This window comes from Phyllostomus hastatus, unplaced genomic scaffold, assembly GCF_019186645.2.
Source record: "Phyllostomus hastatus isolate PE091 unplaced genomic scaffold, TTU_PhHast_1.1 phas_contig_38, whole genome shotgun sequence".
In the NCBI taxonomy this organism is placed as follows: Eukaryota; Metazoa; Chordata; class Mammalia; order Chiroptera; family Phyllostomidae; genus Phyllostomus; species Phyllostomus hastatus.
The window spans coordinates 27,511,903-27,539,245 of NW_025333869.1; the positions used below are offsets into that span (position 1 = coordinate 27,511,903).

The 27,343-nt window shown below is 40.6% G+C and overlaps 1 protein-coding gene across 2 annotated transcripts; it reads right to left on the minus strand.

The window, feature by feature from the left end:
• DDX21 (DExD-box helicase 21) lies at positions 1-27,288 on the minus strand. Of its 2 annotated transcripts, XM_045842134.1 has the most exons (16): positions 27,118-27,247; positions 26,434-26,537; positions 24,490-24,939; positions 22,653-22,728; positions 21,640-21,818; positions 18,374-18,491; positions 16,533-16,718; positions 15,491-15,636; positions 14,465-14,614; positions 13,052-13,213; positions 9,735-9,854; positions 8,593-8,666; positions 6,305-6,464; positions 5,352-5,486; positions 3,214-3,258; positions 1-2,608 (listed from the first exon to the last, which is right to left on the minus strand). In XM_045842134.1, exons 3-16 carry the CDS (start codon positions 24,883-24,885, stop codon positions 2,336-2,338), a joined length of 2,220 nt encoding a protein of 739 aa, XP_045698090.1. In that variant the 5' UTR covers positions 24,886-24,939; positions 26,434-26,537; positions 27,118-27,247; the 3' UTR covers positions 1-2,335. The 2 variants fall into 2 exon arrangements, with proteins under 2 accessions (XP_045698090.1, XP_045698089.1); XM_045842133.1 differs by lacking the exon at positions 26,434-26,537 and having other exon boundaries at positions 27,118-27,288.
• Between the last annotated feature and the right edge of the window lie 55 nt (positions 27,289-27,343).

Genomic DNA, 27,343 nt, shown 5'->3' on the forward strand with positions numbered 1-27,343 from the left:
ACAAGTACTGATACTTTTATTATGGCAGAAAGTAGTATTTTATACATTAACTCAATTTTATAATAAAAACATTTTATGTACAATTTTAAAGAAACCACTGTACAGATAAATTCAATGTAAAAATGGGTTGTATTTTAAAAGACCATCAATTGGAAAATATTTTCTCTATAGAATATAGTAAAAATGATAGCATTCCCCAGGCTAGCCCAACAAGCCCATTTCAACCAAGCAGTAGTTGAATTATACATTTATAAATACGGTTTGAATTCCGAGGTCTGAGAAACTTTAGCTTCATTTATTGTAACAGCCACAGATATGCTTTCCTTAAAATTAAGTTGTATAAAGGGAAATACCCAATAATCTCCCCCTTACTTTTGATTTAGGCCTGATTATGTTTCTTTATGCTAATCTACCTAAAGGTTTTAATGAAGGATAGGTATTGTATCCTTTTACATGCCTGATAAAGTGCCCATTTGTATCCAAACTGAAATGATTTGGTGGTTATGAAAGTATCCTCAGTACCAGAGCAAAACCAGAATCAACAAATTGAAATCCACAAGGCACATGAGTTAGTTCTCTGGGATCCAACACCTTCCCCTAAATCCCTGTGGCTTGATAGGAAGTCCTGAGGAACAGGAAGAAAAGTGGTAATATTGACAAATGGATCAAGGAATAAAAACCAAGAGAATTTCTGAGAACAGAAGAACACCAGTCAGGATTCAAAGATGGAACTGAAGTCCAACTAGAAAGAGGACGTTGCTTCAATCAGAGCGGAGTTGGCTATCTGAGCACCTTACTGCAAGGTGACCAAGGAAAAGGCAGTCAGAGATAAAGATTCAATCAAGTGAGAGAAACCTTCTAGAGAGATTTCAGTTAATTACATAAAAACAAGACAGGCCATGTAGTTTAACTTCCCCGGCCATAGTTTATTCCCTGAGATTCCCAGTACAGAATTTCTAGAAATTAAGGCGAGAAGACTACGACACTCTTAAGCTCCTGGACCATGCGGAAAGTTTCCAGGGAAGTATTTGAGAACTCAGAGACTTATCTGGCCAGAGGCTGTATCAAGTTTTTCAGTTCCCTCAGAACAACAGCTTAAAATAACCACGTAGCTTGTTTTTGTTTTTTTGTTTTTGTTTTTTTTTTTTTTTAAGACAAGTTTCCTAAGTAGCCAAAACCTCCCAATGGAATAGCAGTCTAATAAAAATTCCTATGCTGTGGCTATAGGAACTAGGCCCTTGAGAAACTAAACCAGATCATTTTATCTAAATTTTAGCTTGCCTATTAGATGTTAACCTCCAGAAACATTAATGACCAGTAAGTTTTCACCATTAAAAGAATCCTTTATCATGCACCTTTCACCAGTTCTTCCCTTTGCTCTCAATAGATACTTCCTTCTTGCATATGAAAAGTATTTTCAGTGTTTTTGTTTTTTTTTTTGGACTCTTCAGCACTGCAAATCTCTGCCCCCTAACTCCCTTAATTCCTTCCTGGCAAATAATGTTTCTTCCAATAGACAGTGGAATACGTTATCATGAAGCCCCATTTACCCAGCCTCCTTAGCTACAAAGAAAGTTAAGGGGCCATCCCATACATTTGGAATCCCTTAAATATACTTGTTTTTATTAAAATATTGTTATATATATATATGATAAGCAGATGTATAAAACCTGTTAAGAATTCACTGAAGCAAAAACCACGGTATAATCAAAAGCTAAAAGTGTATCAAAATGCACACACATAACAATGGCTAATCCACATGTGTCCTTATCAAATGCATCACACCCTCCAAATCTACAGCACATGCTGGCATAAGCTTTATTACATCCAAGCTAAGTTTGAATCTTGCTTCAAAACATTGCTCAGTATTAACTCTCAGAAGACATGTTATAAGCCCACATGAGGAATTGTTAGGCAGGTGGCTGAGGAATGCCAATTACAGAACAAAGTGCTTCTCCAGAGATTGTGGCATTCCCCATAGGTATGTAGGGGAGAACACTACCAAGAAATACTTTTAAGCATAAAGACAGGTCAACTTAAAAGTACAGGCAGATACAAGCTTAACTTTATCTTATAATCCATAGAAAAATGCACTAGAATAAAAATGTAATGAATTCATATACCTTTTCAAAGAAAAACCTGATACAAAAGTGGCAATTAAGTTACGACAATTATCAGATGAAATAATTTGGAAGAAGCCTATCTCTGGAAGAAATGGGCCTGGACGCATGGTCAGGAAGGAAACACAATGTGCTTTTAACTTTGTGTGCAAAGAAGGTTCAGTTCCATGGAGCCAAACGCAGTTCTGTTATGCCATATACATTTCCTACTTCAATTACTGACCAAACGCTTTACTAAAACTCCGTTTCTGGCCTTTGTTTTGGAATCTGTTATTCCTGCCACCACCTCCTGATCGCTGTCCTCGGAAGTTTCTACTGCCTTCCCGCTGTCCCCTGAAGTTTCGGTTTCCTTCCCGTTGCCCCCTGTGACCTCCTCGATTGCCTTCCCGCTGTCCCCTGAAGTTTCGGTACCCTTCCCGTGGTCCTTCCAGCTCCGGTTGCTCTGTGGCCACAGAGAGTTGCCAGCGCCGTGAATCATGCCATTTTTCCTGTTGAGAGATGATTTTTTTACCTCATTGATTTTTTTAATTGAATTTGGTTTAAAAAGGCAGGAGAAAGACATTTTTGCCCTTTCTCAACAAGAAAAACGAGACTGATAACCTCAGTGCTTAAAAAGTCACTGGCCCAAAATAGTAACTTTCATGGCCCAAAAACCAGAGTCACTGAAGTGTGGAAAAATGGGTTTCAATGTAAGAAGTACCCTCACACTGCATCATCATCACAGTATCATTTACTCAATTCAACTACTATAGGGTACCCAAAGCTGTCAACCATGTACAATAATTATACCACGTACAAACACGTTTCTCACAGCAGTACCGAATTAAAAACACATAGAAATTAAAACTATTTATGTAAACCCCATATAACATATATGGGAGGGGGGAAAGGCTGGATATGGTTCACAACTCTATAGAAAGAAAAACAAAATATATCAAAGTAAAACATTAGGAGAAAAAAATACTGAAATTGGTAACTGTCTTTTAGTAAAAGAACTAGAGCTGCTGTTTCCCTTTCTATTACTCAGTATTTTCAATAATGAACATTCTACAATTTAGATGTGTTAACTTCAGATTCCAAGAGAAAAGAATACCTGTATTTCTGTTACTGCGGCAGTACGGACATCAAAGCAAACGCCCTAGAAATCAAAACAAATACAAGTTAACTGCGCCTTTGATGAGAATTATAAAATGCACATTAAGTGACACTCTAAATGACCAGATAGTATGTTTTTTTAAAAAATGCTACATTTCACATTGATATTTTAAAATTACATAATCAGCAAATGCTGCTTATAAATGGTCTATTTTTCTGCCATCAACAATTTATTCAAATGCTTGTCTTTCATTTTCATTTTTGTTCTTTTCATTAACTTTTCATATTTCTTATTACTAAGATAATAATGGAAAGGAAAACTGTGAAAGGGACAAATATTACATAGCTTAGGAAGAAATTTTAAATGTATGAAAAAAATTAAATGTATAGGGTTAGAAGTACACTAGACTTTTTTCTTATAAGTGTCCATTCTAGAAATGAACCTGTGGAAAGTAATAAATTTGTCATTATTGAGTCAAAAAAAGTACTAATTTTAGGTAAACTTTATTATTAGTTTTTTAAGATTTTATTTATTCATTTTTAGAGAGAGGGGAAAAGAAGTAGAAAGAGAGGGACAGAAACATCAATGTGTGGTTGCCTCTCACATACCCTACTGGGGACCTGACCTGCAACCCAGGCATGTGCCCTGACTGGGAATTGAACTGACAACCCTCTGGTTCGCAAGCCATGCTCATTCCACTGAGCTACACCAGCCAGGGCTAATTTTAGGTAAACTTTAGACCAAGGCCATCACGTTGTACCTCCCCAAAGGATAATAGCAAAAAGCTAAAGATATAAAACAAAAGAACTCAAAAACGATTTAGAACTGACTAGAGATCATTCTTGGTTATCATACTGTGCTCATCTTAAAGCAACTATTAGCTACTTTTATGGCTGAGGAAATAGAAGACTGGAGAGGCCAACTGACTTGTCTAAGGCCCCGCAGCTGATAGAGTAGGTTTTACAATTCTGGACAGTATAGCTCCAAAACCTACGGTCTTAAACCATTAAAATACACTGGCTTTCATCAAAAAGAGTGACAACTGGTCACAGTAAAGGCAAAACAAAATAAAACAAAACAAACAAAAAACACAAAAAAAACCCTTCTATGATTAATTTTCTAGTTTTTCATAATTCAGCCTCCTATGAAAAAGTTTTCTAAAAAATTAAATACAGGACACTATCTTTAATAAGCAGAGATTTCATCTCCAACTAAAGAGGTCCTTCTGTCTTTTGGTCTCCACAAATACTATATTCCAACTACCCCTGCAACTGACACAGGCACCCATCTCTCCACTGGTTGTCATTAATTGCAATATTTTATGAGGAACACCCGTTCCACCCACCAGTTTACCCAGTTATAACCACAGGGAGCACCAGGTACTGATATTTTGTCATCTGTAGGAATCTTCATTTATGTGTTTACTAAGTAGTCAATGCCAGGACTCACTGGGGTATAGAGATACCTAAACAGTCTTTGCCTTTGAATAGGTTATAGTGTTCTTGAGGCTCTCAGCCAGCAAGCACAGCCATTAAAATTTACCTAAATGAAGGTATGCCCTAAGAACTCTGCAGTACAGATAAAGATGCCCCCAACTCTGCTGTATGGCCAGGAAAGCTCCACAGGGAGACACAGGGCCAAGCCAAGTCATAAAGCATACCAGGAAAGAGGTATCATACACAGTGGGTACAGCAAGCACTTAGAAAGCATGGCGTACTTGGCACTACTGTGCTGGTCAGGCCATTAACTGAGACCAGGACTCAGAAGAAAGAACACCAGTTTTGGAAGGCAAGATTTTAAAATTTGAATTTGAATTAAAGACTATGAACTCAATATTGAATGCTTGTTTTAAGTTGCTTAATAAACCCCATCTTAGTGGAGATGTCAGGGAAGCAGGTGCATCTTCGAGTCCAGCGCTGGATGCAGATGGTTCAGGCTGGAGACATGGATGGGGTAGTTGTCAATGACTGAGTGGAACTGAGTCATGGATAACACTACCCAGAGAAAACTACAGAGAGAACAAAAAGTGCAGCATCCCCTAGATCAGGGAGAAGCTACTGTACAGTGTTGCATGGCCTGCATAAACCTGAAGAACCACAAAGCAAGGTCACAAAATAGGTCCCAGGCTTCCTTACCTGCTTTCCTTTGAGAAAGACCATCCCCTTCACTTTGGAATCAATCTCCTCACCCAGTTGCTCTTTCAGTTCTTTCCAAGCATAACTAATGTTTGGCATTTCAATTGAGCACTTCAAGATCATGGTCACAAAGCCCTATGAAAGAAAGGGCAACAAAATTAAAGTCTCTAAAACAAACAACTGATAAAACACCTGCCCTCATGTTCCTAAAATATCTCTGGAAAAGTTCTCCCTAAAAGGCTATACCACTGCACACACCCACACAAATAAGTTCAAGTAAAACCGAAGAACCCTGAACGAGACTGGTGGACTGTGCCAATGTCGACAATCCCGCTGTGAGATTCTAGTTTTGTAAACTGTTACCATGGGGGCAAACTAGGCAGTTTACGGGGATCATACAACATCATCCCTAACGACAAAATGTGAACCTATCCTCTCAAAAATTTTTTAAAAAGCACACACCTTCTAAACTTTCTACGTATGCTGGCTGAATGAATTATATATATATATTTGTATGTGTGCATATATTTTAAAATTTTAAAAATTTGAGATGTAATTCACATAACCACAGAATTCACCATTTTAAAGTGTACCATTCAGGGGTTTTCACTATGTTCACAAAATCTGCAACCATCAATACTATCTAAAATTCCAGGACATCCCATCACCCTAAATAGAATCCCCATGCCCATCAGCAGTCACTGCCACCCCCCACCCTTTTCTGGTACACTGGCAACCACTCATCTACTCTACGTCTCTATGGACTTGTTTATGCATGGAGTTGAGAGAGAAACATTGATTTGCTGTTCTCCTTACTTATGCTTTCATTGGCTGATTCTCGTATGTGTCCTGACCAGGGACTGAACCCACAATCTTGATGTGTTGGGACAATACTCTAAGCAACTGAGCTACCTGGCCAGGGCCAAGCATCAAAATTTGATAGGGACCCTTACCGCTTCTGAGTTGATCATGGAGCGCTGGTCTACGGATGTGGCACCTGAGATGTGAGCCAGTGCCGCCGCCAGGGCTTCCACAGCTCCCTTTTCCTCTATCAGTTTCTCAGCTGACTGCTTGAAGTGGCTAATAGCAGTGGGAGGAACAGAATCCAAGAGCCTATGGTTTGATCGAGAATATATTTGTTAGCAGAAGGGTAGGAGAAGTAGACAGATTTCATTTTCAAGACATCTCAAGACAAATCAGTAACTTTCAAACCAAATCTGTGTGTTTAACACACCTTTTTGCTACAGTTATACAAGCATCACATTTCTGTAGTAATAAATCTATTTCTCTGAGTACATCTAAATAATTCTAACTACCAACCCCCCAAGAGTTTTATCTTAAGGAAATAAGATATTAAGATGTTAATCACAGTGTTAGAGAAAAAAGTATAAGGAATTTTAAAATGTGTATCAATATAAACTAAAGAAACCATGAAAGAGATACAAGTGCCCTTCTATTAAACCTGGTGTTAATAAATGATATATTTTATAATAAGCATATATTACTTTTACAGTAAGAAGATACTACAGGTATTTACATTCTAAAAAAAAAAAAAGACTCCCAAAGTATGCTAAAAATGATACAGGCCTTTATGAGACCACACGTTCATTAGGGACTCACTATCATCAGGCCCGCCCCTCTCAAGGACACCTTCCACACAGCACCACCAGCGTCCTTATCTCTTTTCTCCTTCCTGGCCATCTAACCCCAAATTTCCTTACGAGGTATCACAGGAAACCCTGTCTGCAGGATGCTTAAAGAAAATCATGCTAAAATAAACTTGAAAAAAGCTGAGTTAGAAGTCTTTTCATTTGTAGTCTTTCCAATAATAACTTTTCCAAGTTATTAATATGCTAATATCCAGCATTTCTTTTGAACATGAACTCCCCCTGTTGATTTTTAAAATAAGTATGTCACACATTTGTAAGTAATTATGGAAAATGCTCTAAAAATGACGCTCGGACTCTGGTCCCAAGCAGGAAACACCCAGAAAACAAGACCTTTTTGCCTTTCATGCCAATCCTACTCACCCCCCAGGGATACACACTGAACAGCCAGGATGCTAAATAAACAGCTAAATATCCTTCAATTCATAGGACAATCCCACACAATAAAAATGTCCTTGCCCCCAATGACAATGGCACCTCCAATGACAAACACTGTTAATCTAATTCTATCTAGATATTTACTATAACTAAAATAACTAACTCTCATTCCTCCCAGGAGAGGGCCTGGATTAATGAAGATTTGGAATATAATCTGTTCCAATCTAATTAGTCTCCAGGTGGGAAGCACCTATACCATATATAAGATACAGTTCCTTAAACTGCCTAAGACAAAGCAAACTTCCTCACCAGAGGACACTTTTGCATTGCTTTTTAGAGAGAGAAGGGAGAGGAAGGGAGATAGAGAAACATCAGTATGAAAAACACTGACAGGTTTGCACAAGCCTGTGACTGGATCGGGAATTGATCCCATAACCTAGGTATGTGCCCTTGCCCTTCAGTTAAGGGACAATGCTCCAACCACTTGAGCCACACCAGTCAGGGCAAACCAAACTATTAAACAGTGGTTACTAGTGAATAATAGGATTAGGCAGGGATGAGTAGAAAACAAGGATTTCTACTTTGCATAATTTTGTTTCAGCACCATCAGAGGGTTTTAATAATAAGAGGGCTATAAATTGTTAGATAAGAGGGCTTATCTCTTATCTCTGAATAATGCCCTGGCTGGCGTAGCTCAGTGGATTGAGCACGGGCTGGGAACCAAAGTGTCCCAGGTTCGATTCCCAGCCAGGGTACATTCCTGGGTTTCAGGCCATAACCCCCAGCAACCGTACATTGATGTTTCTCTCTCTCCCTCTCTCTCTCTCTCCCTTCCCTCCCTAAAAATAAATAAATAAAATCTTAAAAAAAAAAAAAAAAAAATGAATAACGCCCTGGCTAGTGTGGCTCAGTGGACTGGCTGTCGACCTGAGGGCTTACAGGTTGCCAGCTGATTCCAGGCGAGGGCACATGCCTGGGTTGCCAGCCATGTCCCCAGTTGGGGGGGGGGGGGTGTGAGAGGCAACCAGTCGATGTTTCTCCCTCCTCTCCCCTCTTTCTAAAAATGAATAAATAAAAATTTTGTTTTAATGAATAACAAAAATTTGTTTTTAAAAGGCCCAACCTCATTAATGTGCAAAGACATGCAGTAATGAGAACAAGCGCTGAAACAGACCACAACAGCGGCAGGAGCATACCTGATGGCATCTTTGCTGGAAGCCTTTATTATCTCTGTCGCAGAAGGAACGCCTATTCGTTTAAATTTAATTCCCTACAAGAAAATGAACCATAGTTTAATGTACAACGTGGTCATTAACTGTTTCCACTGAGATTGGTAATTTTTTACATTTTCCAATCACAGTTGTTATACATTTATTTATAAGATAAACTTTTTATTTGAGACCGGTTTTAGATTTACAGAGAGTTCCTATATACCATGCACCAAGTTTTCTTACTGTTAGGACTGTGGGACGTTTGTCATAGCTAAGAAACCCAGTGGTTACTGTACTACTAACTGAGCTCCAGATTTCATTTAATTTTACTAGTTTTTCTACTAATATCCTTCCTTTGTTCCAATATCCAATCCAGGATACCGCATTCCATCCACCGATCATGTCTCCTTAGTCTCCCCGACCCTCGGCAGTCTGTCTTTCCTTGCTTTTTTATGACCTGGGCAGTTTTAAGGAGCCCTGACCAGGTACTTTGTAGACCATCCCTCCATTAGGCTGTCTGATATTTTTCACATGCTCAGACTGGGGCCATGGATTTTGGGGAAGAAGGCCAGAGGTGGGTGCCACCACATCACTTTCTATCAGGGGTACATGCTTCTTACTGATGATGCCCTGGCCAGGCAGTGTCTGTCCACTTTCTGCACTGTCGAGTCTCCCCCGCCCGCCACTCCCAGTCTAGTCTTTGTACGCGGCCACCACATGCAGTCCCTCAAGGAGAAGGAGGGAGACGAAGCCCTGCCTCCTAGAGGAGGCAGTACCTACTGTGAGAATTTCCTCACAGAAGAATTCCTATAACTCTCTCATCTATGCATAAGCATACCTGATGTGTTCATGTTATCATTGTCTGAAAACTGCCTTTCTAGCATAAAACAACTCTTATAATTGTAAATATGAAAACAAATGCACTGCTTTCAAATGCAAAATTATTTCAAAATGGGCTTTACATTATAGGACAATGTATAAAACATATATCTAACAACAAGCTTTCAGTCATGGTCACATGCTGGAAATGAAACTCATTTCAAGTAAAAAAAAAAACTGAATGAAGAAATCAAAGGCTGACGTAGAGCCCAACCTTTGCTGAATAAGGCTAAGAAAACAGTTTTTACCGCTTTTTGCTCCACTTGTGCTAACTGATACTCCTCCTTATGCTGATAGAAGCAGATGCAAACTCCAGTCCTTCCAGCTCTGCCTGTCCGCCCAGAACGATGAATGTAGGACTCCACATCCTAGGGGAGTAAAATATGAGCAACATGAACAGAAAGAGACAAAGACCTGAGAAGTCCGCACAGAGGCAAGAGTGGTAGAAACATGCAGGGCTGTGAGGGGAAAAGTTCTCTAGCATTTCAATTAAGGAATTGTGACAATTTTTCAAAACCTCTTGATCAGTGGTCCCTAGCCTATGGGCAAATCTGCACAAAGCATCATCTAAATAGTGCTGTCCAACAGAACCATCGTACGCCATTTCAATCTGCAATTTCCTATAACCACACTAAAAAGTAAAATAAAAGTAAATAAAGATTAATTTTATTATTTTATTTAACTCAACATACCTAGCAGTTTGGTCACTTCAATGTTATCTATTTTTTTATTATATTTTATTGATTATGCTATTACAGTTGTCCCATTTCTCCCCTTCATTCCCCTCCACCCTGTACACCCTCTCCCACCCACATTCCCCCCCTTTAGTTCATGTCCATGTGTCGTAAGTTCTTTAGCTTCTACATTTCCCATACTATTCTTGCCCTCCCTCTGTCTATTTTCTACCTACCATCTAGGCTACTTATTTTCTGTACCTTTTCCCCCACTCCTCCTCCCACTCGCCTGTTGCTAACCCTCTATGTGATCTCCATTTCTGTGGTTCTGTTCCTGTTCTAGTTGTTTGCTTCATTTCTTTTGGTTTTGTTTTAGGTGTAGTTGTTAATAATTGTGAGTTTTCTGTCCTTTTACTATACATGTTTTTTTTATCTTCTTTTCTTAAATAAGTCCCTTTAAAATTTCATATAATAAGGGTTTGGTGATGATGAACCCCTTTAACTTGACCTTATCTAAGAAGCACTTTATCTGCCCTTCCATTCTAAATGAAAGCTTTGCTGGGTAGAGCAATCTTGGATGTAGGTCCTTGCCTTTCATGACTTGGAATACTTTCCAGCCCCTTCTTGCCTGTAAGGTCTCTTTTGAGAAATCAGCTAACAGTCTGATGGGAACTCCTTTGTAGGTTACTGTCTCCTTATCTCTTGCTGCTTCTAGGATTCTCTCTTTCATTTTTACCTTGGCTAATGTAATTATGATGTGCCTTGGTGTGTTCCTTCTTGGGTGCAACTTCTTTGGGACTCTCTGAGCTCCTGGACTTCCTGGAAGTCTATTTCCTTTGCCAGAATGGGGAAGTTCTCCTTTATTATTTGTTCAAATAAGTTTTCAATTTCTGACTTTTCCTCTTCTTCTTCTGGTACCCCTATAATTCGGATGTTGGAACGTTTAAAGATGTCCTGGAGGTTCCTAAGCTTCTCCTCGTTTTTTTAATTCATATTTCTCCATTCTTTCCTGTTTGGTTGTTTCTGTCTTCCTTCTGGTCCACTCTATTGTTTTGAGTCCCAGTTTCCTTCTGTCACTATTGGTTTCCTGTGCATTTTTCTTCATTTCTCTTATTGTAGCCTGCATATGTTCATCTAATTTGTGGCCAAAATCAACCAACTCTGTGAGCATCCTGATCACCAGTGTTTTGAACTGTGCATCTGATAGGTTAGCTATCTCTCAGTTGCTTAAAAGGATGAGTTCTGGGGCTTTGATTTGTTCTTCTGTTTGAGCCATCTTTTTGGGGGGGGGGGGGTCTGGTCACACCTGTTACAGTAAAGGGCGGAGTCTTAGGTGTTCACCAGGGCAGGGCACCCCAGTCACTGGGTTGTGACGTTGTATGTGGGGGTGGAGTCGAGAGGGAACAATGGCGATTGCTCCATTCTCCGTGGAACCTCAGTCCCCTCTGCTGCTTCCCCCAAGCAAACTGGGCCCCTCTAGTGCCAATTCCCGTGTGGGTGGGCTTGTGCACACCATGGGACCCTCCAAGGATCTCCCCTGTGAGGATGGGTGTCTCTCTGCGCACCTCAATTCCCACAGATGTCCTCAGTCAGTGTCCCAAGGCTCTATTTCCCAGCGCTGTGATCCTGGGTTGCTCGCCCTGCCTTGCTTTACTATGGCCGCCTCACTGGGTCTGTCAGTTGCTAGTTGCCAACCCTGGGCCGGGGTCTGCCAGCTGCCACCTGCACACTCAGGATCCACCCACTGCAGTCCTGCCTGCCCTGGAGGCCTTACTTGCCCCCGGATGTCTTATGTGCTGGTCCCACTGCTCTCTGCTCTTCACGCCACAACCCAACCCACGCCTGGCTGCTCGTCTCCGCCCCTCCCACTGGTCTGGATGCAGGGGTCTAATTCAACTTCTTGGTTGTCTGACTTCCATTCAGATCAATTTTCTGTCATTTCTGGATGTTATTGTGTTTCTAAATTGTTGTTGTCCCTATCTTGGTTGTGCATGGAGGTACGGTGCATCCACCTATGCCTCCATCTTGGCCAGAAGTATGATGTTATCTATTTCAAACAAGTTATCAAGTGCAGTATTTTGCATTCTTTTTTCAGGTTTTCAAAAGTCCAATGTGCATAATAGAAAGTTTAAAATAAAAGACATTCCAACGTGTGTTTTGCATTTATAACACACATCAGTTCAGACGAGCTGCATTTCAAGTGTTTGGCAGCTACACCTGGCTGTGGCTATTGTATTGGATGGACAGATGTGCAGGCTCATTTAAACAACGTCTATGCCACACAAGGGACTTCTTACAGTAAGAAGTGGTGATTTCATAGTTATCAGGCATTTTTCCATCATTGTAAACAACATTTAATCCTGCCAGATTTGCCAATTTCGGGAAGGTTATAGGGTTTTCACACTTGAAGTGATATAGACAGGTCTCTGCAGACCAGATCTCTTGTGACAAGTACTGTGCACACCACATGAACTATGCCTGAGGGCCCTCCCTGAGAGGTTCCCTTCCCACCCCCACAAACCCTAGCAGCTTCAACAACGAAGGCTGTTAACTACAGGACTTTCTCCCTTCTCTATCCTCTAGCTCCTGAGTTTATCCTTCCCACCTCCACCCCATCTAAGTCATACCCATGTTCAAAGTCCAGTTCAAAACTGCATGACTTCCACAAAGTCTTCCAGAACTCACCCTTTAACCAGAGATTATCATTCCAGCCTCTGACCAGTGACCAGGCTTGCACTCAATTGCCAGTTCTGAAGGGACGGCCTCACAATCAATTTTAAAACCACCCCTAGCACTCAAGAAACAGCTATTATTAATCACATGAAAGTAAACAATACAACTTCTATTTTGGTTTAGTACCCAAAAGAAACAACAAAACATAAAACACTTACCTTTGGTGGAGAACTTTGTACAACCAGGTCAACCTCAGGGATGTCTAACCCTCGCGCAGCAACATTGGTTGCAACCAAAACTCCAAAATCACCATTTCTAAAACCTTTCAGGGTGATTTCCCTTTGCTTCTGTGGAATGTCTCCATGTAGTGACTGGGCATCCTGCCAAAGAAATAAGCTAGCTTAAGAATACCAGATCCAACAATAAGGGTACTTCACCAATGAGGCCTATAGAAGACATTTCATATTTTGGTGATACTTCTGCTAAAAATAATACAAAGAAGAAAGAAAACATGTGCCTTTCATGGACAAGCCTCAAAACTTTTTCTATTCCTTGGTTATTAAATCAACTATATTAAGGTATAGCACACTAGAAAAGAGTGATCAAATCTGGCCCTGGCTGAATAGCTCAGCTGGTTGGAGCATCACCCTGATGTGCTAAGGCTGCAGATTCAATCCCTGGTCAGGCCATGTACAAAAAGCAACCAGCAAATGTGTAAGTAAATGGAATAACAAATCAATGTTTCTCTCTCTCTCTCTCTCTCTCTCTCTCTGTCAATCAATAAGTAATACTCTTAAAAAAAAAGTTGCCCTCAATCAATAAGTAATATTCTTAAAAAGTTGACCTGGCTGGTGTAGCTCAGTGGATTGAGCGCAGACTGCGAACCAAAGTGTTGCAGGTTCGATTCCCAGTCAGAGCACATGCCTGGGTTTCAGGACACAGCCCCCAGCAGCCACACATTGATGTTCCTCTCTCCCTCTCCCTCTCCCTCCCTTCCCTCTCTAAAGATAAGTAAATAAAATCTAAAAAAAAAAAAAAAAAAAAAATTGACCTAGGAGGGTCACTCAGTTGGTTAGAGCATCATCCCAATATGCCAAGGTTGCAAAATCAATCCCCGGTCAGGGCACATACGAGAATCAACCAATAAATAGATAAATAAGTAGAACAGCAAATCAATGTTTCTTACTCTTTTTCCCTCTTCCTCTCTCTTTCTAAAAATCAATAGAAAAAATTTTCTAAAAATTATTTTAATGGTTAAGATGGTAAAATTTATTTTTTGTTTAAAAATGATCAAATCTATATTGCTGGTGGAACCTTGGGTTTGAGCCACCTTCTCCTCATCTCAGAAATGAGACTGACAGATTAGGTGAGCTCTAACATGTACACTCTATCAATGAAAAGATGCTTCCCCCTTCCCTGGCCAGGTAGCTCAGTTGGTTAGATTGTTGTCCTGATACACAAGGCTGTGGTTCAACACCTAGACAGGGCACATACAAGAGTAAACAATAAATGCATAAGTAAGTGGAACAACAAATCAATGCTTCTCTCCCTCAAAAAAAAAAATCAATAAAACTAAAAAATTAAAATAAAAGACTCTCCCTCCCTAAAGAAAAGGAAGAGGAAGGACCCACCTGCCTTATGGAGACATTCTGAGACAACTCCTGGGCTTCTTTCTTGGTCTCACAGAAGACGATGGTGCGCCCGTGAAAACCACTGTACACTCGGATCACGTCCCCAATAACTGCTGCTCTCTGAGTCCAGTGGCACTTGACAGCCAGATGCTTAAAGGAGAGGTGAGAAAAAGAAAAATTTCACAACTCTCAGCTGGAACCTGAAATTACTTGCTCACCACTAATGGTACTGGAAGCAGTTGTTTAAGTTGGCCTAGAGCAGACTCACTGTTTAGAGAAAAAACTAAACCATGAAAGCAGAAAGCCCTTCCTCTTTCTCCAAAGAGCATGTGACTTCTTTATTTTCTGACCTAATCATGAAAATGTAGGAAAAGAAATATCATTTAGAGTCCTGCAGGAAACCAAATAACTGACAAGAGAAAAGTATGTTTTGTCCTTCCATCCTTTAAAAATGTAATCCGGCCCTGGCTGGGTGGCTCAGTTGGTTGGAGCATTGTCCTGTGCACCAAAAAGGCTGCGGGTTCAATGCCATCCGGGTGCATGCAGGAGGCAACTGATCGATGTTTCTCTCTCACATTGATGTTTTCTTGCTCTCTCTCTCAAATCAGTAAGCATACCCTCAGGTAAGGATTTGTTTAAAAATGCAATCGGTAGTCAGTTACTGTACATGTCTATTCCATGGGTGCAGTGAGTTTGTGTAGGTACCAGACCCTAAGATGAAAAACAGCTTCAACACAAAGCACCAGATTTTTCCACCACTCTCTAGTGTTTAATGTCAATGTCTGGGGGTAATTTCTGTTTAGATAATTCAGACAGATTTAGGTTTCAAAAGATTCTGAAATTAGGGTAAATTATGATGAAATTTAGAAAACACAGATATCCTATACAAATCAAACAAATATATCTTTACTTGGCTTTTCACATGGATCTAGTATTTACACAGAAATTTGCCAGTCTTAAAACTATCAAGAGAAAAAAATGACACACAATTTATTACTAATTCCAGCAACCAAATAAATCATTTACCTCCACAGTTATTGCGGCTTTCTGAGTCTTTTTACCAATCAGGTCCACCTGCTCATATGTAGATTTCATGTATTTCTTAGCAACATTAAATACCCAATGAGGGCAAGTTGCAGAAAAGAGCAGTGTTTGGGGGTTGTCTTCTGAATCTTTTGGGGGAAAAAAAGTTAGTATGAATAACCCAAACAAACCTACAGAGTATTCCACCTCACCCGATTCTTCCTGGGTCCATTAACACTCTACAGCAATCACTAGGCCAAGCCAGGCATTGAAGACGCAAAAATGAAAAACAGAGGTTCCCAACGGTCAAAGAAATACTGCCTAAATAATTTATGTCAAGGACCCTTAAAATAGTAAAAGCATTCTAAACTTACCTTGCTTTCTGACCAGTGGCCTTTACGAACCACAAGGGGAACTTGTCCACTATAACAAATCCTACCAACTGGAAATCAATTCATGGCATTTTCGTATATTTCAAATGGCAGTATAAGCTGGTACAATCCTTTGAGAGAGCAACTTGACAATGTATATTGAGGAGCATGAACTATTCCTATCTTTCAACTCAGTAATTTCACTTCTGGAAATCTGTCCTAAAGAACTAACTCCAAATAACTGTGGTAGGAAAGGAAGCTATCTGCACAAAAATGCCTGTGCCTGTAAGAATAATTATTTATATCACCTAAAAATTAAAATACATAGGTGGAATTAAATCATGGCACAACTACTTCATGGACTATTATGCTAAGTTTTAATATGTTCAGTAAGACCATGTTAACACATGCACCCACACTTACACACAGCAGCACAAAGTCAGGAAGAAATATACAAAAGTCAAGTACACCATACTGGTAGATACGAAATTTTTCTCTTTACTCGCTCCCATTTCCCATATTTGTGATACATCATGATTTATGTTTAATTCAAGAGTTCCTGAGTAAAATAAGTCACCTCCCAATTTCTTTAAGCTTTGTTTAACTTTTAGAAAACCACTTAATCACCAACCCTTCTGATCCCTTTCATCAATTCCTTGAACTTGGGAGTTTACCTTTCTTGTATGCCACACTTAAAATCTCTTCCACTTGATCAGCAAACCCCATATCCAACATCTGGTCAACTTCATCCAAGACGACATGCTTGAGTTTGGTGAGATCTAGCTTGCCATTCTGCAAGTGGTCTTTGATACGACCTGGTGTCCCAACCAGGATGTCAATCCCATTCCGCATACGTTCAACTATGAAGAACATAATGATAAGATATGCTGGGTTGTTAAGTCCTCTATAGGCTGGGGTACCAATTAATAATTTTTATTCTAAAATATTTACTAACTACAATATAATATACTATGTATTAAAGAGAAAGATACCAAGATACTCCATAATTTAGTGGGAAAAACATCTAAGTGACAGTCCAGTGTATTATGTGACATAATAGAAAAATGTACCAGTGGGGATGGTAGTAGCAGGAATGAAATGGCTTCCTTAGCTCGTGGAAATATCAAGATCTCACAAAGTGAGAGTAAGAATCTTTTTTTTGTTGTCATTAAGATTTTATTTACTTAGCCCTAGCTGGTGTAGCTCAGTGGATTGAGCACGGGCTGCGAACCAAGGCATCACAGGTTCGATTCCCAGTCAGGGCACATGCCTGGGTTGCGGGCCAGGTCTCCAGTGGGGGCCATATGAGAGGCAACCACAGACCGATGTTTTTCTCTCTCTTTCTCCCTCCCTTCCAGTCTCTAAAAATAAATAAATAAAATTTAAAAAATAACAGCTAATAGTTAAAAAAAAAAAAAAGATTTTATTTACTTAATTTTAGAGAGAGGGAGAGAAACATCAATGTGTGATATATTGATTAGTTGCTTCTTGCACATCCCCAATTGGGGACTGGGCCCGCAACCCAGGCATGTGCCCTGACTGGGAATCGAACTGGTGACCTCTCAGTTCATAGGCGGATGCTCAATCCACTGAGCCACACCAGCCAGCGCAAGAATCTTAAAGCAAAAGAAACTTTTTATGAGGTCAAAATTTAAAGAGGATGAGACAAGTTAGAAGGGCAAGTATTTTAAGAAGATATAGAGACATTTGGGGGGAAAGGGTTCAATATAACTGGGATGAGATGGCAATAATGCAACTTTTTATGGAGCTGCTACTGCAGCGTTGGGATACAAGGCACTCCACACACACCGCCCAATTCAGTCCTCACTGCAACAGGGTGAGTTGAGCAATGCTATTTCAGACATGAACAAACTCAAGAACAGAAAAATCAGGCAACTTGAACTTGAAATCACATAGCTACTCTGTGAGCAGCCTAGACTCACACTCAGGTCTTTCTGATGCCAAAGCCTATATTCATTCCACCAAAGCTGAAAGGAACTAAGCCTTGTGTGCCAATGCTAAGACTTTTTTAATTCTTTGAATCCCTTCCTGAATTATATATCTGCTCTGCATATAAAGCTTTAAGGTCTTGAATTGCTAAGTAATTCAATACCACTGCCAAAGGTTGTAACATTTGGCCCTTGGGCCTAGAGAAAAGAAAGCCTGCAAAAAAAATAAATAAATAATAATAAAAATTTGAAGGAAGCAAGAACAGGCAGAGACCCAAGGTCCTGGACAAATAAAAAGAGTAACCTTGAATTCTGACTTTCTAGTTCCAAGGGTCCTTGAGTCCAGTGACTTTGCAGCCTTTAGATAAACACAGATACCACAAAAGTCCTAGGAATGGACTTGAACAGCACCATGCAGTACCATGTTACTGACCATCTTTAAACCAAACAACAAAGAAAACCACCAGAATGACTAGACCAGGAAAAGCCAGATGCCAAGGTTGGATCCAGCCAGGGCATCCAACAACAAATGGCATCTTCCTTCCCTCACTTTTGGATTTACTTACTTTGACCTCCATAGGGAGTTCCACCATAAAAACAAGCCACTGCCAACTTTTTTGTGATGTCAATGAAGTCTTTGCTTACTTGGTTTGCCAATTCCCTTGTGGGTGCAAGAACCAGTACCTGAAAACAAACAAACAAACAAACAAAAACTAAAACTAAACTGAATTCATAGCATTATGTAGTATTTGTTTATTAACACATTTGGAATTCACCAGAAGATCCACCTCATCCTAACCAGTATTTTCAAAACACCTATTATGTGCTTTGTAATATGCTGTGTAAGTGGAAGGATCATAAAATGCAGTCCCTGACAAACCTACACAGAAGATTATGACCTTACCACTCAGAAGAAAAGTAGGTATCCAAAGCATGGTGCTCCAGGAGGGCTGCACAGAGCAGGCGGAAGGAACTGGGGAAAGTTTCATGGTGCTGCTAGTGTTAAAGAACAGCATGCCAGAGAAGGAACAACTTCAGCAAGGAGTAATACTGCAGATAACATTAGCTAATACTCGTGCTTTTACTGTGTCTCAGGTTCTACTAAATGCTTAATATGCATTATTCTCCTTTAATTCTCACAAGTTATTCATCTGTAATACAATTGTATCATACAATTACACTGTGATATCTATAAGAGATTTTTAAAATATATTCTGATTATGCTATTACAGTTGTCCCATTACCCCCCTTCATTCCCCTCCACCCTGTACATCCTCTCCCACCCACATTCCCCCCCTTTAATTCATGTCCATGTGTCATAAGTTCTTTAGCTTCTACATTTCCCATACTACTCTTGCCCTTCCTCTATTTTCTCCCTACCATCTAGGCTACTTATTCTCTGTACCCTCTGTCCTTCTCCCACTCCCCTGTTGCTAACCCTCCATGTGATCTCCATTTCTGTGGTTCTGTTCCTGTTCTAGTTGTTTCCTTAGTTTTTGTTTTAGGCGTGATTGTTAATAATTGTGAGTTTGCTATCATTTTACTGTTCATATTTTTTATCTTGTTTTTCTCAGATAAACCCCTTTAACATTTCATGTAATAAGGGTTTGGTGATGATGAACTCCTTTAACTTGACCTTATCTGAAAAGCACTTTATCTTCCCTTCCATTCTAAATGAGAGCTTTGCTGGATAGAGCAATCTGGGATGTAGGTCCTTGTCTTTCATGACTTGGAATATTTCTTTCCAGCCCCTTCTTGCCTGTAAGGTCTCTTTTGAGAAATCAGCTAACAGCCTGATGGGAACTCCTTTGTAGGCTACTGTCTCCTTATTTCTTGCTGCTTCTAGGATTCTCTCCTTCATTTTTACCTTGGCTAATGTAATTATGATGTGCCTTGTGTTCCTTCTTGGGTCCAACTTCTTTGGGGCTCTCTGAGCTTCCTGGACTTCCTGGAAGTCTATTTCCTTTGCCAGAATGGGGAAGTTCTCCTTTATTATTTGTTCAAATAACTTTTCCACTTGTTGCTCTTCCTCTTCCCCTTTTGGCACCCCTATAATTCGGATGTTGGAACGTTTAAAGATGTCCCGGAGGCTCCTAAGCCTCTCCTCATATTTTGGAATTCTTGTTTCTTCATTCTTTTCTGTTTGGTTGTTTCTTTCAATGGAGTGGAATGGTCCACTCCATTGATCTCAGTTCCAGTTTTCTTCCCATCACTATTGGTTCCCTGTGCATTTTCCTTCATTTCACTTAACGTAGCCTTCATTTTTTCATCTAATTTGTGACCAAATTCAACCAATTCTGTGAGCATCCTGATCACCAGTGCTTTGAACTGTGCATCTGATAGGTTGGCTATCTCTTGGTTGCTTAGTTGTATTTGCTGTGGAGCTTTGATCTGTTCTTCCGTTTGGGCCATTTTTTTTGTCTTGCTGTGCCTGTTACATATGAAGGGCAGAGCCTTAGGTGTTCACCAGGGCAGGGCACACCAGTCCCTGGGTTTTGACACTGTATGTGGGGGCGGGGTCTGAGAGAGAACAATGGCGCTTGCTCTGCTTTTCGTCAGACTTCATTCCCTTCCACCACTTCCCCCAAGCAAACTGAGCCTTTCTGGTGCTGATTCCCGTGTGGGTGGGCTTATGTACATTCTAGGACCCCATGGGTCTCTCCTACAAACTCTCCTGTGAGGCTGGGAGTCTCTCCCTGTGCCTCAACCCCCACAAGTATTTTCAATCAGTGCCCTGAGGCTCTGTTTCCCGGCACTGGGACACTGGGTTGCACACAATGCCTTGCTTCACAATCACTGCCTCACTGGGTCTGCCGGTTACCACCCTGCACCCGCTGCGGTCTTGCATGCCTGGGATGCCTTACACTCCTGGTCCTACTACTCTTTGTGCCACGACCCCTCTCCACTCAGGCACTGGACTCCACCCCTCCTACTGGTCTGGATGAATGTGTCCATTTCAACTCCTCAGTTGTCCAACTTCTATAAAGTTCAATTTTCTATCAGTTCTGGTTATTGTTCTGTTTCTAAATTGTTGTTGTCCCTATCTTGGTTGTGCGAGGAGGCACAGTGTGTCTACCTACGCCTCCATCTTGCCCAAAAGTCAATACACAAACAGAGTTCTAAAACCAAAGGCTAAGAAGAGGCCAAGCCCAGATTTAAATTCAGAGCCAGGCCCCAAACCTGTGCTCTGAACCTCTATGCCACAGAGAATCTGAAGTAGAATCAGGAGTCAGACAAGGAAGACAGGGCCAGCATGAGGAGGGGCTTTGAACCCTGAAATAGCCTGAGTTCAACCTGACAGGGCGCACAATACAAAACCACTACAGATCCTCTGATAGAGTAACAACGTGACACCAGTATGATTTAAGGTGAACAACCCAATATGCTCACCCAGCAAGTATTGACTGATGACACACTAGGTGCCAGAATAGTTCATTTACTGCCGTAGTTGTTAACAGCAACTACAAAAACACATGATTGTGTAACATGCATTTCAGTGAGGGAGGGAAGCTTGGCCTCTCCTTCTATTCATGCATCTCTATTAAAAGCAAAAATGGCAAAAAAAGACACTTGATCAAAACTGTGAGCCCCAGGGACACTTAATAGTTTGAAAGGAACCTGATGAGCACTAATAAATAATACAGGTGACCACAACCATGGGATGGATTACAATGTTTAAATATATAGGACTAGTGGCCAACACTTCCAATACTCAAAAAGACTTTAAGGAGAACCCAATAATGAACAGCCGTGTTTGTAAACAATACCCAGGAGATGTTTTCTCCTGTGCGGATTTGGAGCCCCTGAGGTCTGCATTAAAGAGATGAGTTACCTGAGGAGCACGGCCTCTCTTCCGGTCTTGCAATTCTCCCAGAAGCTTCTCAATCAAAGGGATGGCAAAGGAGAATGTCTTCCCAGTTCCTGTCCGTGCCTGTGCAATTAAATCTTTTCCACTATACACATGGTGAAACGTCTTTGCTTGTATAGGAAACAGGAAGGTCACCCCACGAGCTGTAAACAAGTTAACTGTGTTATCAGCCATAATGGAGGGGATATTCTACCTTCTGATCAACATTACAAATTCAGGTTCAAATATCTTCTGGAAGTGAAGAATCAACTTAACTAAAAAATATCAACAAATTTTAAAGCACCAAATTGCATAAGTATTTACTATTTTAAGAGATTAAGTCACTTGTCATGAAATCTCACCCACAGTTCAATATAAGCCTGAATATCAGGTGCCTTCAGGCAAAGTCCAAACTGTGCCACACATGGCTCAGAAAACACCTAGTTGAGCATCTATGACCACCTATAGCTCATTCACAGGCACACTGCTAAGATGAATTCTAAGCCAGGCTGGTATGATTAACCTAGAGATACCTCATGAAATGGGAGAGGCCAGGTAGCTAGTTGGTTAGAGCTTCATCCTGATACATCAGGGCTGTGGGTTTGATCCCCTGTCAGGGATCATACAAGAATCAACTAATGGCCCTGGCTGGTGTAGCTCAGTAGATTTAGCATAGGCCTGCACATCAAAGGGTCGCTGGTTCGATTCCCAATCAGGGCGCGTGCCTGGGCTTGGCCAGGTCCCCAGTAGGGGGTACACGAGAGGCAACCACACATTGATGTTTCTCTCCCTCTCTCCTTCCCTTCCCCTCTTTCTAAAATAAATAAAATCTTAAAAGAGGGGAGGTGGTATAAGAGGACTAAATGGTAACGAAAAATACAATAAAGACTTTTTAAAATCTTAAAAAAGGAACATGTATCATAGTTCATCCCAACAAAAACAGCAGAGTGCTTCCAAATAACATGTCCAAATTTACTCAATATTTCTAAGCATATTACCTTTGAGAAGTTTAATGGTCTCTTCAGATATGGGGAAATTAGAGAAAGCACCTTCTTTTTGTTCCACAGTTATTTCCTGTCAAGTAAAGGGCCACAGAAAGAAATCAATAATTTTACCCCTACAGGTTAATATATAGAAGGTTTCTGAAAAAGAAAAGAACGTGTTCTAAAATACCTCTTCTCAATTGACCAAAAAGACATACAATTCTTGGTAGGTAAATCAAGATCTGAAAAAGGAAATAATCTATAAAATCCTAAAGGAAAAATCTGTAGCAAATATATGCTAAACACACACACACAATACATGGCTAGTGAAGGCAGATGCAGTCTCCACTAAGAACTATCCTACTGCTATTCCAAACGGATGCACTGTTGCAAGGTCATTAGCCCTTTCCACAGCAACATTGCTCATGTGCATCCACAGGAAACACAGAGCAAACAGTGACATCACTTGTTAGTAAAAAATCTGAATGTCGAGTAAAGAAATAATCATGTGAATCTCTAAACATGTATATGATGCATAACATAACCATTAAGATTTAATATTTTTATTTAACAATAATAAATAAAAGAATTAAAATAAATATCTTATAAAAATGGGGGAGGACTGGCTGGGTAGCTCAGTTGGTTGAAGCGTCGTCCCATGCACCAAAGGCTGTGGGTTCAATCCCTGGTAGGGCACCTATGGGAGCAACCAACTAATGTTTCTTTCTCACACTGATCTCTCTCTCCACCCTCCTTCCTCTCTCTAAAATTAATAAACAAACATGCCCTCAGGTGAGGATTAAAAGAAAAAAATTAAAATGTGGGAAATGCTTATATAAAAATGGAAAAGCCTGGATACAAGATTGCATATAGTACAATCCTAATCTGACAAAAAAAAGTTCCACATATAAAAAGTACAGCAAAGAAGTATTGAAATTCAATAGGCTACCTCTGTACCTGAAAATGTTTAACATTCACCAAATTACTGAGTGCAGAAATTTTAGGGAACCTTCTTTAATTTTAATTTTTGGGGGGAAACTTTTTAAAAATAAATTTCTAAATCTCCTAAATTCTCTGAATCACATATTATTTTTTATAGTCAAAAAAATTCTTAAATGTTGTTCAAGATCTACATCAAACAGAAAGTTGTTTATTAGAATTAGGGTTTTTCTTTGCTGTGTTTTTGAAAGCTGCCAGAACTGGCTTCCAAGTGGACAGATTTATTTAATCATCCCGTTCAAGTCAAGTTAGTAAATGGCCTAAACAAAGAGACTTAGTGGTCCTACTTAACTGTGGTTTATTGGTGAAACCCCTCAGAGGGAAGCCAGGGCCTATTTGCATGATTATATCCTTCCTGTTGATTTCTGACTTGCAAATAAGCTAACCTTGTTTGGAAAAATCTTGTCTAAGATTTTCCCCAAACTTAGACAGATGTGTTTACTCCAAATGGAGGCAGACAAAGGACTCCATTACCAGCCAACAAATCAAATTTCCTCCCTTGACTATATAATATATAGCAATTACCTACTTACTTATCTTTTCTAAAGTATATTTCATTGATTACGTATTATAGTTTTCTCAATTTTTGTCTCCCCTTTATCCCCCCACCTGCAAGGCCCCTGCCCTTGAGCATCACCCACCCCTTAGTCCATGTCCATGGGTTGTGCATATCAGTTCTTTGGCTTCTGCTTCCTATACTATTCCTAACCTCCCCCTGGCTATTTTGTGCCTACCAATTATGCTTCTTATTCTCTATACCTTCCCCCCCAATTCTTCCCCTCTCCCTCAACACTGAAAACCCTCCTTGAGATCTTGACTACGATGAGATACATTCTACACAGTCAAACCTTACCTGCTCCAGCTCACTGTTACTTTCTTCACTGGCAGCTCCATTGGAGTTAGAGTCAGGTCCAGAAAAAGAGAATCCATTCTTTAGTTTGGAGCTTTTCTCCCCAATTTCTCCATTCATTTCTTTTTCTTTCTTCATCCTTTTGGGCTTAGGAGTACCTAATTCTTCTTCAGAGGGCTCCTCGTTTTTTTTAATTTTTTTGGTTTTAGAAGAAATATCTTTCTTTTCCATGGGCTCTTTGGGTTTTTTCACATTTTTGATTTTAGGAGAAATTACATCATCTTGAGATGGCTCCTCTTTAATTTTTTCCTTTTTAGATTTAGGAGAATTCATGTCAACCTCAGAGAGTCCTGCTTTCTTTTTAACTTTTTTAACTTTAGGGGAAATAGCTTCTTCCATTTCTTCTACTGCCTTTTCAGTCTTATTAGATTTTGGCTTCTCTTTTCTACCTTTCTAAAAAAAAATCAATTAAGAAAATATAAACACTAAACAAAGCATCTGATAAATTTGTATAATACATCAATTCTAGATTACTTCCAAATCACACAGTTATGAAGAACACAATTTGGGGGCATTTTTCAACATTTGTACTTTAGTTTTGCAATAAGGCAAAAATCAAACAACATGTTTTTAGTACTATTTCTTAGCTATATGGAGATAATATCAATATATCAATAATGCCATTAGCTTAGAAGAGAATGCCTCTAAGTACTCAATTCATGGTGGTCAAACAAGTACAATAAAATTTTCACAAAGGATTTGAGGTGGCTCATGGGATGCTGCAACAGGCTCTAAACTAAATACACTATAGCAAGTGAACAAGTACAGTTTAATTCTGGTAAGAGAAATAAGGCCATATATGTCCACAGATGGAAGATGCTAGACAGACTTTTCTTCCCTAGAGTTCCTATACAGGTAAAACAAGGATTCACAGTATCTGTCTTGACCATCTCACAAGTGCAAAAGAATTTACAGAGACACTTCCTGTACCAAAAAGCTGTAAAAACTCACAATCTATCAACACACATATAAAAAAGATGATTCTGCCGTGGTTGGTGTGGCTCAGTGGATTGAGTACTGGCCTGAGAACCCAAAGGCCACTACTTCGATTCCCAGTCAGGCATATGCCTGGGTTGCTGGTTGGGTCCCTGGTTGGGGGTGTGCAAGAGGCAACCTATCAATGTATCTCTCGTATATCAATGTTTCTCTCCCCCTCTTCTCCCTCCCTTCCCCTCTCTGAAAATAAATAAGTAAAATCTTTAAAAAGATGCATCTAATTTAAAGAAGAAGGGGGAAAGGGGAAGCACAAGTTACAAGGACATGGAACAAGTGAAACCTCAAAACCAAAGCAGACTATGGCTCCTAACAGAAATGTCTGACTTCCAACTTTTCATATTACTGAAAGCTCAATTACTTAATATTACTGAAAAGCAACTAGATGGTGTAGCCTGTTAAAACCTCCTGACAGCCTCAACAGAATCCCAGAAGTACAGAGACTATTACATTGAGCTGTAATCTGCCTCCCTAAAACTTCAAGCCTGGTCTCTGCTCTCAACTCATGGGTGAGGGTAATCTCTCCCACGTGACCAACCTTCAGACACCTGAAAACAATCCTGGTCTCCCTTTCCCCCCAGGACTTCAGCTCTTTCATCACCTGGTTCCACCAAATAAGAGTGAATTTCCCATCCCGGCGGTCCCTTTTGTAATATAATAGAGTTTAGTCATGTCCCTTCTAATTTGAGCACCTCACAACTGGACAAGTTCACTAATGCAGAGCAGGTAAAGCCAGTGAAATGTCCTCCCCACCCGTAAAGACAAGTCTGTGGTCCCTCGGCTTCCTACAAGGCCAAAATACTGCAGTTGTAAACTTCCCATCAAAAAGACCCAGAAACAGCAAGAAAAGTCATATACAACACAAATTCAGGGGCAATTTTTGTTCCCACCGACCTTATCTCAGAACGGACTCAGTCACAGTGAAATCACTATTTAAAGAAGCAACAGCAAGGAGGCAGACAGCTGTCAAAGTGAAGAGACTCCGGCACTCTGCTGGGCTATTTCAAAAACATGGTGTCCAGTTAGCACCACGACAGAGCTTTACATTTCAATGGGTAATCTGGCCAATAAACATTAAGAGGCACTGAATTACTTCATTTTCTAAGTGCTGCTTACCGGAAATAGGGTCAAAATGTCACTGCTTACGCCGCGCACGTGTGCAGTCTAGTCTAAAGCGTCAGTCCCTACCTACCTTAACTTGACTTAAAATTCTCCGCGCACGCGACTCGCCGGGAGTTAGGTCTGAGCTTGAGCCAGAACGTGGGGCCTAGCCGTGAACATCGAACTCTGTGCACCTGCGGTGGGGCACCCAGACTCCGGGACCACGTGGGATACTGGCGCTCCCTTCAGTTCCGATCTCTCCCAGCCCTCGCTGGGGAGCTCCCGGAGCTCTGTGGAGCGCCCACCGCCCGTGGAGGACACCACTCCCAGACGCCCTTTGGCCAAGACCCACGCGGATCTCCGGACAAACCTGGCCCGAGCCGCGCTCCAAGCAATCCCACGCCGGGGCCCCTAGCCTCTCAGCGCCCCGGCTTCCCCTTCCTGCCTTGCCCCAAGTCCCTCCGCCCTCGGAGGTACCTTCTCATTTTGTTTTCGCGGTGTCTCCATTTTTCCCATGGCTGCATCTGATTCCAAATCCGTGTCACTAAGGAGTTTCCCCGGCATCATTCAGCACAAGTTGTATAGGCCTGCCGAACTCAACCACCGCGTGGAGAGGAAGAGAGAGCCCTAACCCTTTGGTACACCCAGCCTTCGTCACTTCCGGTAGCAGAGCATTTTCCCCCGGAAAAAGAAAGCCCTAGGG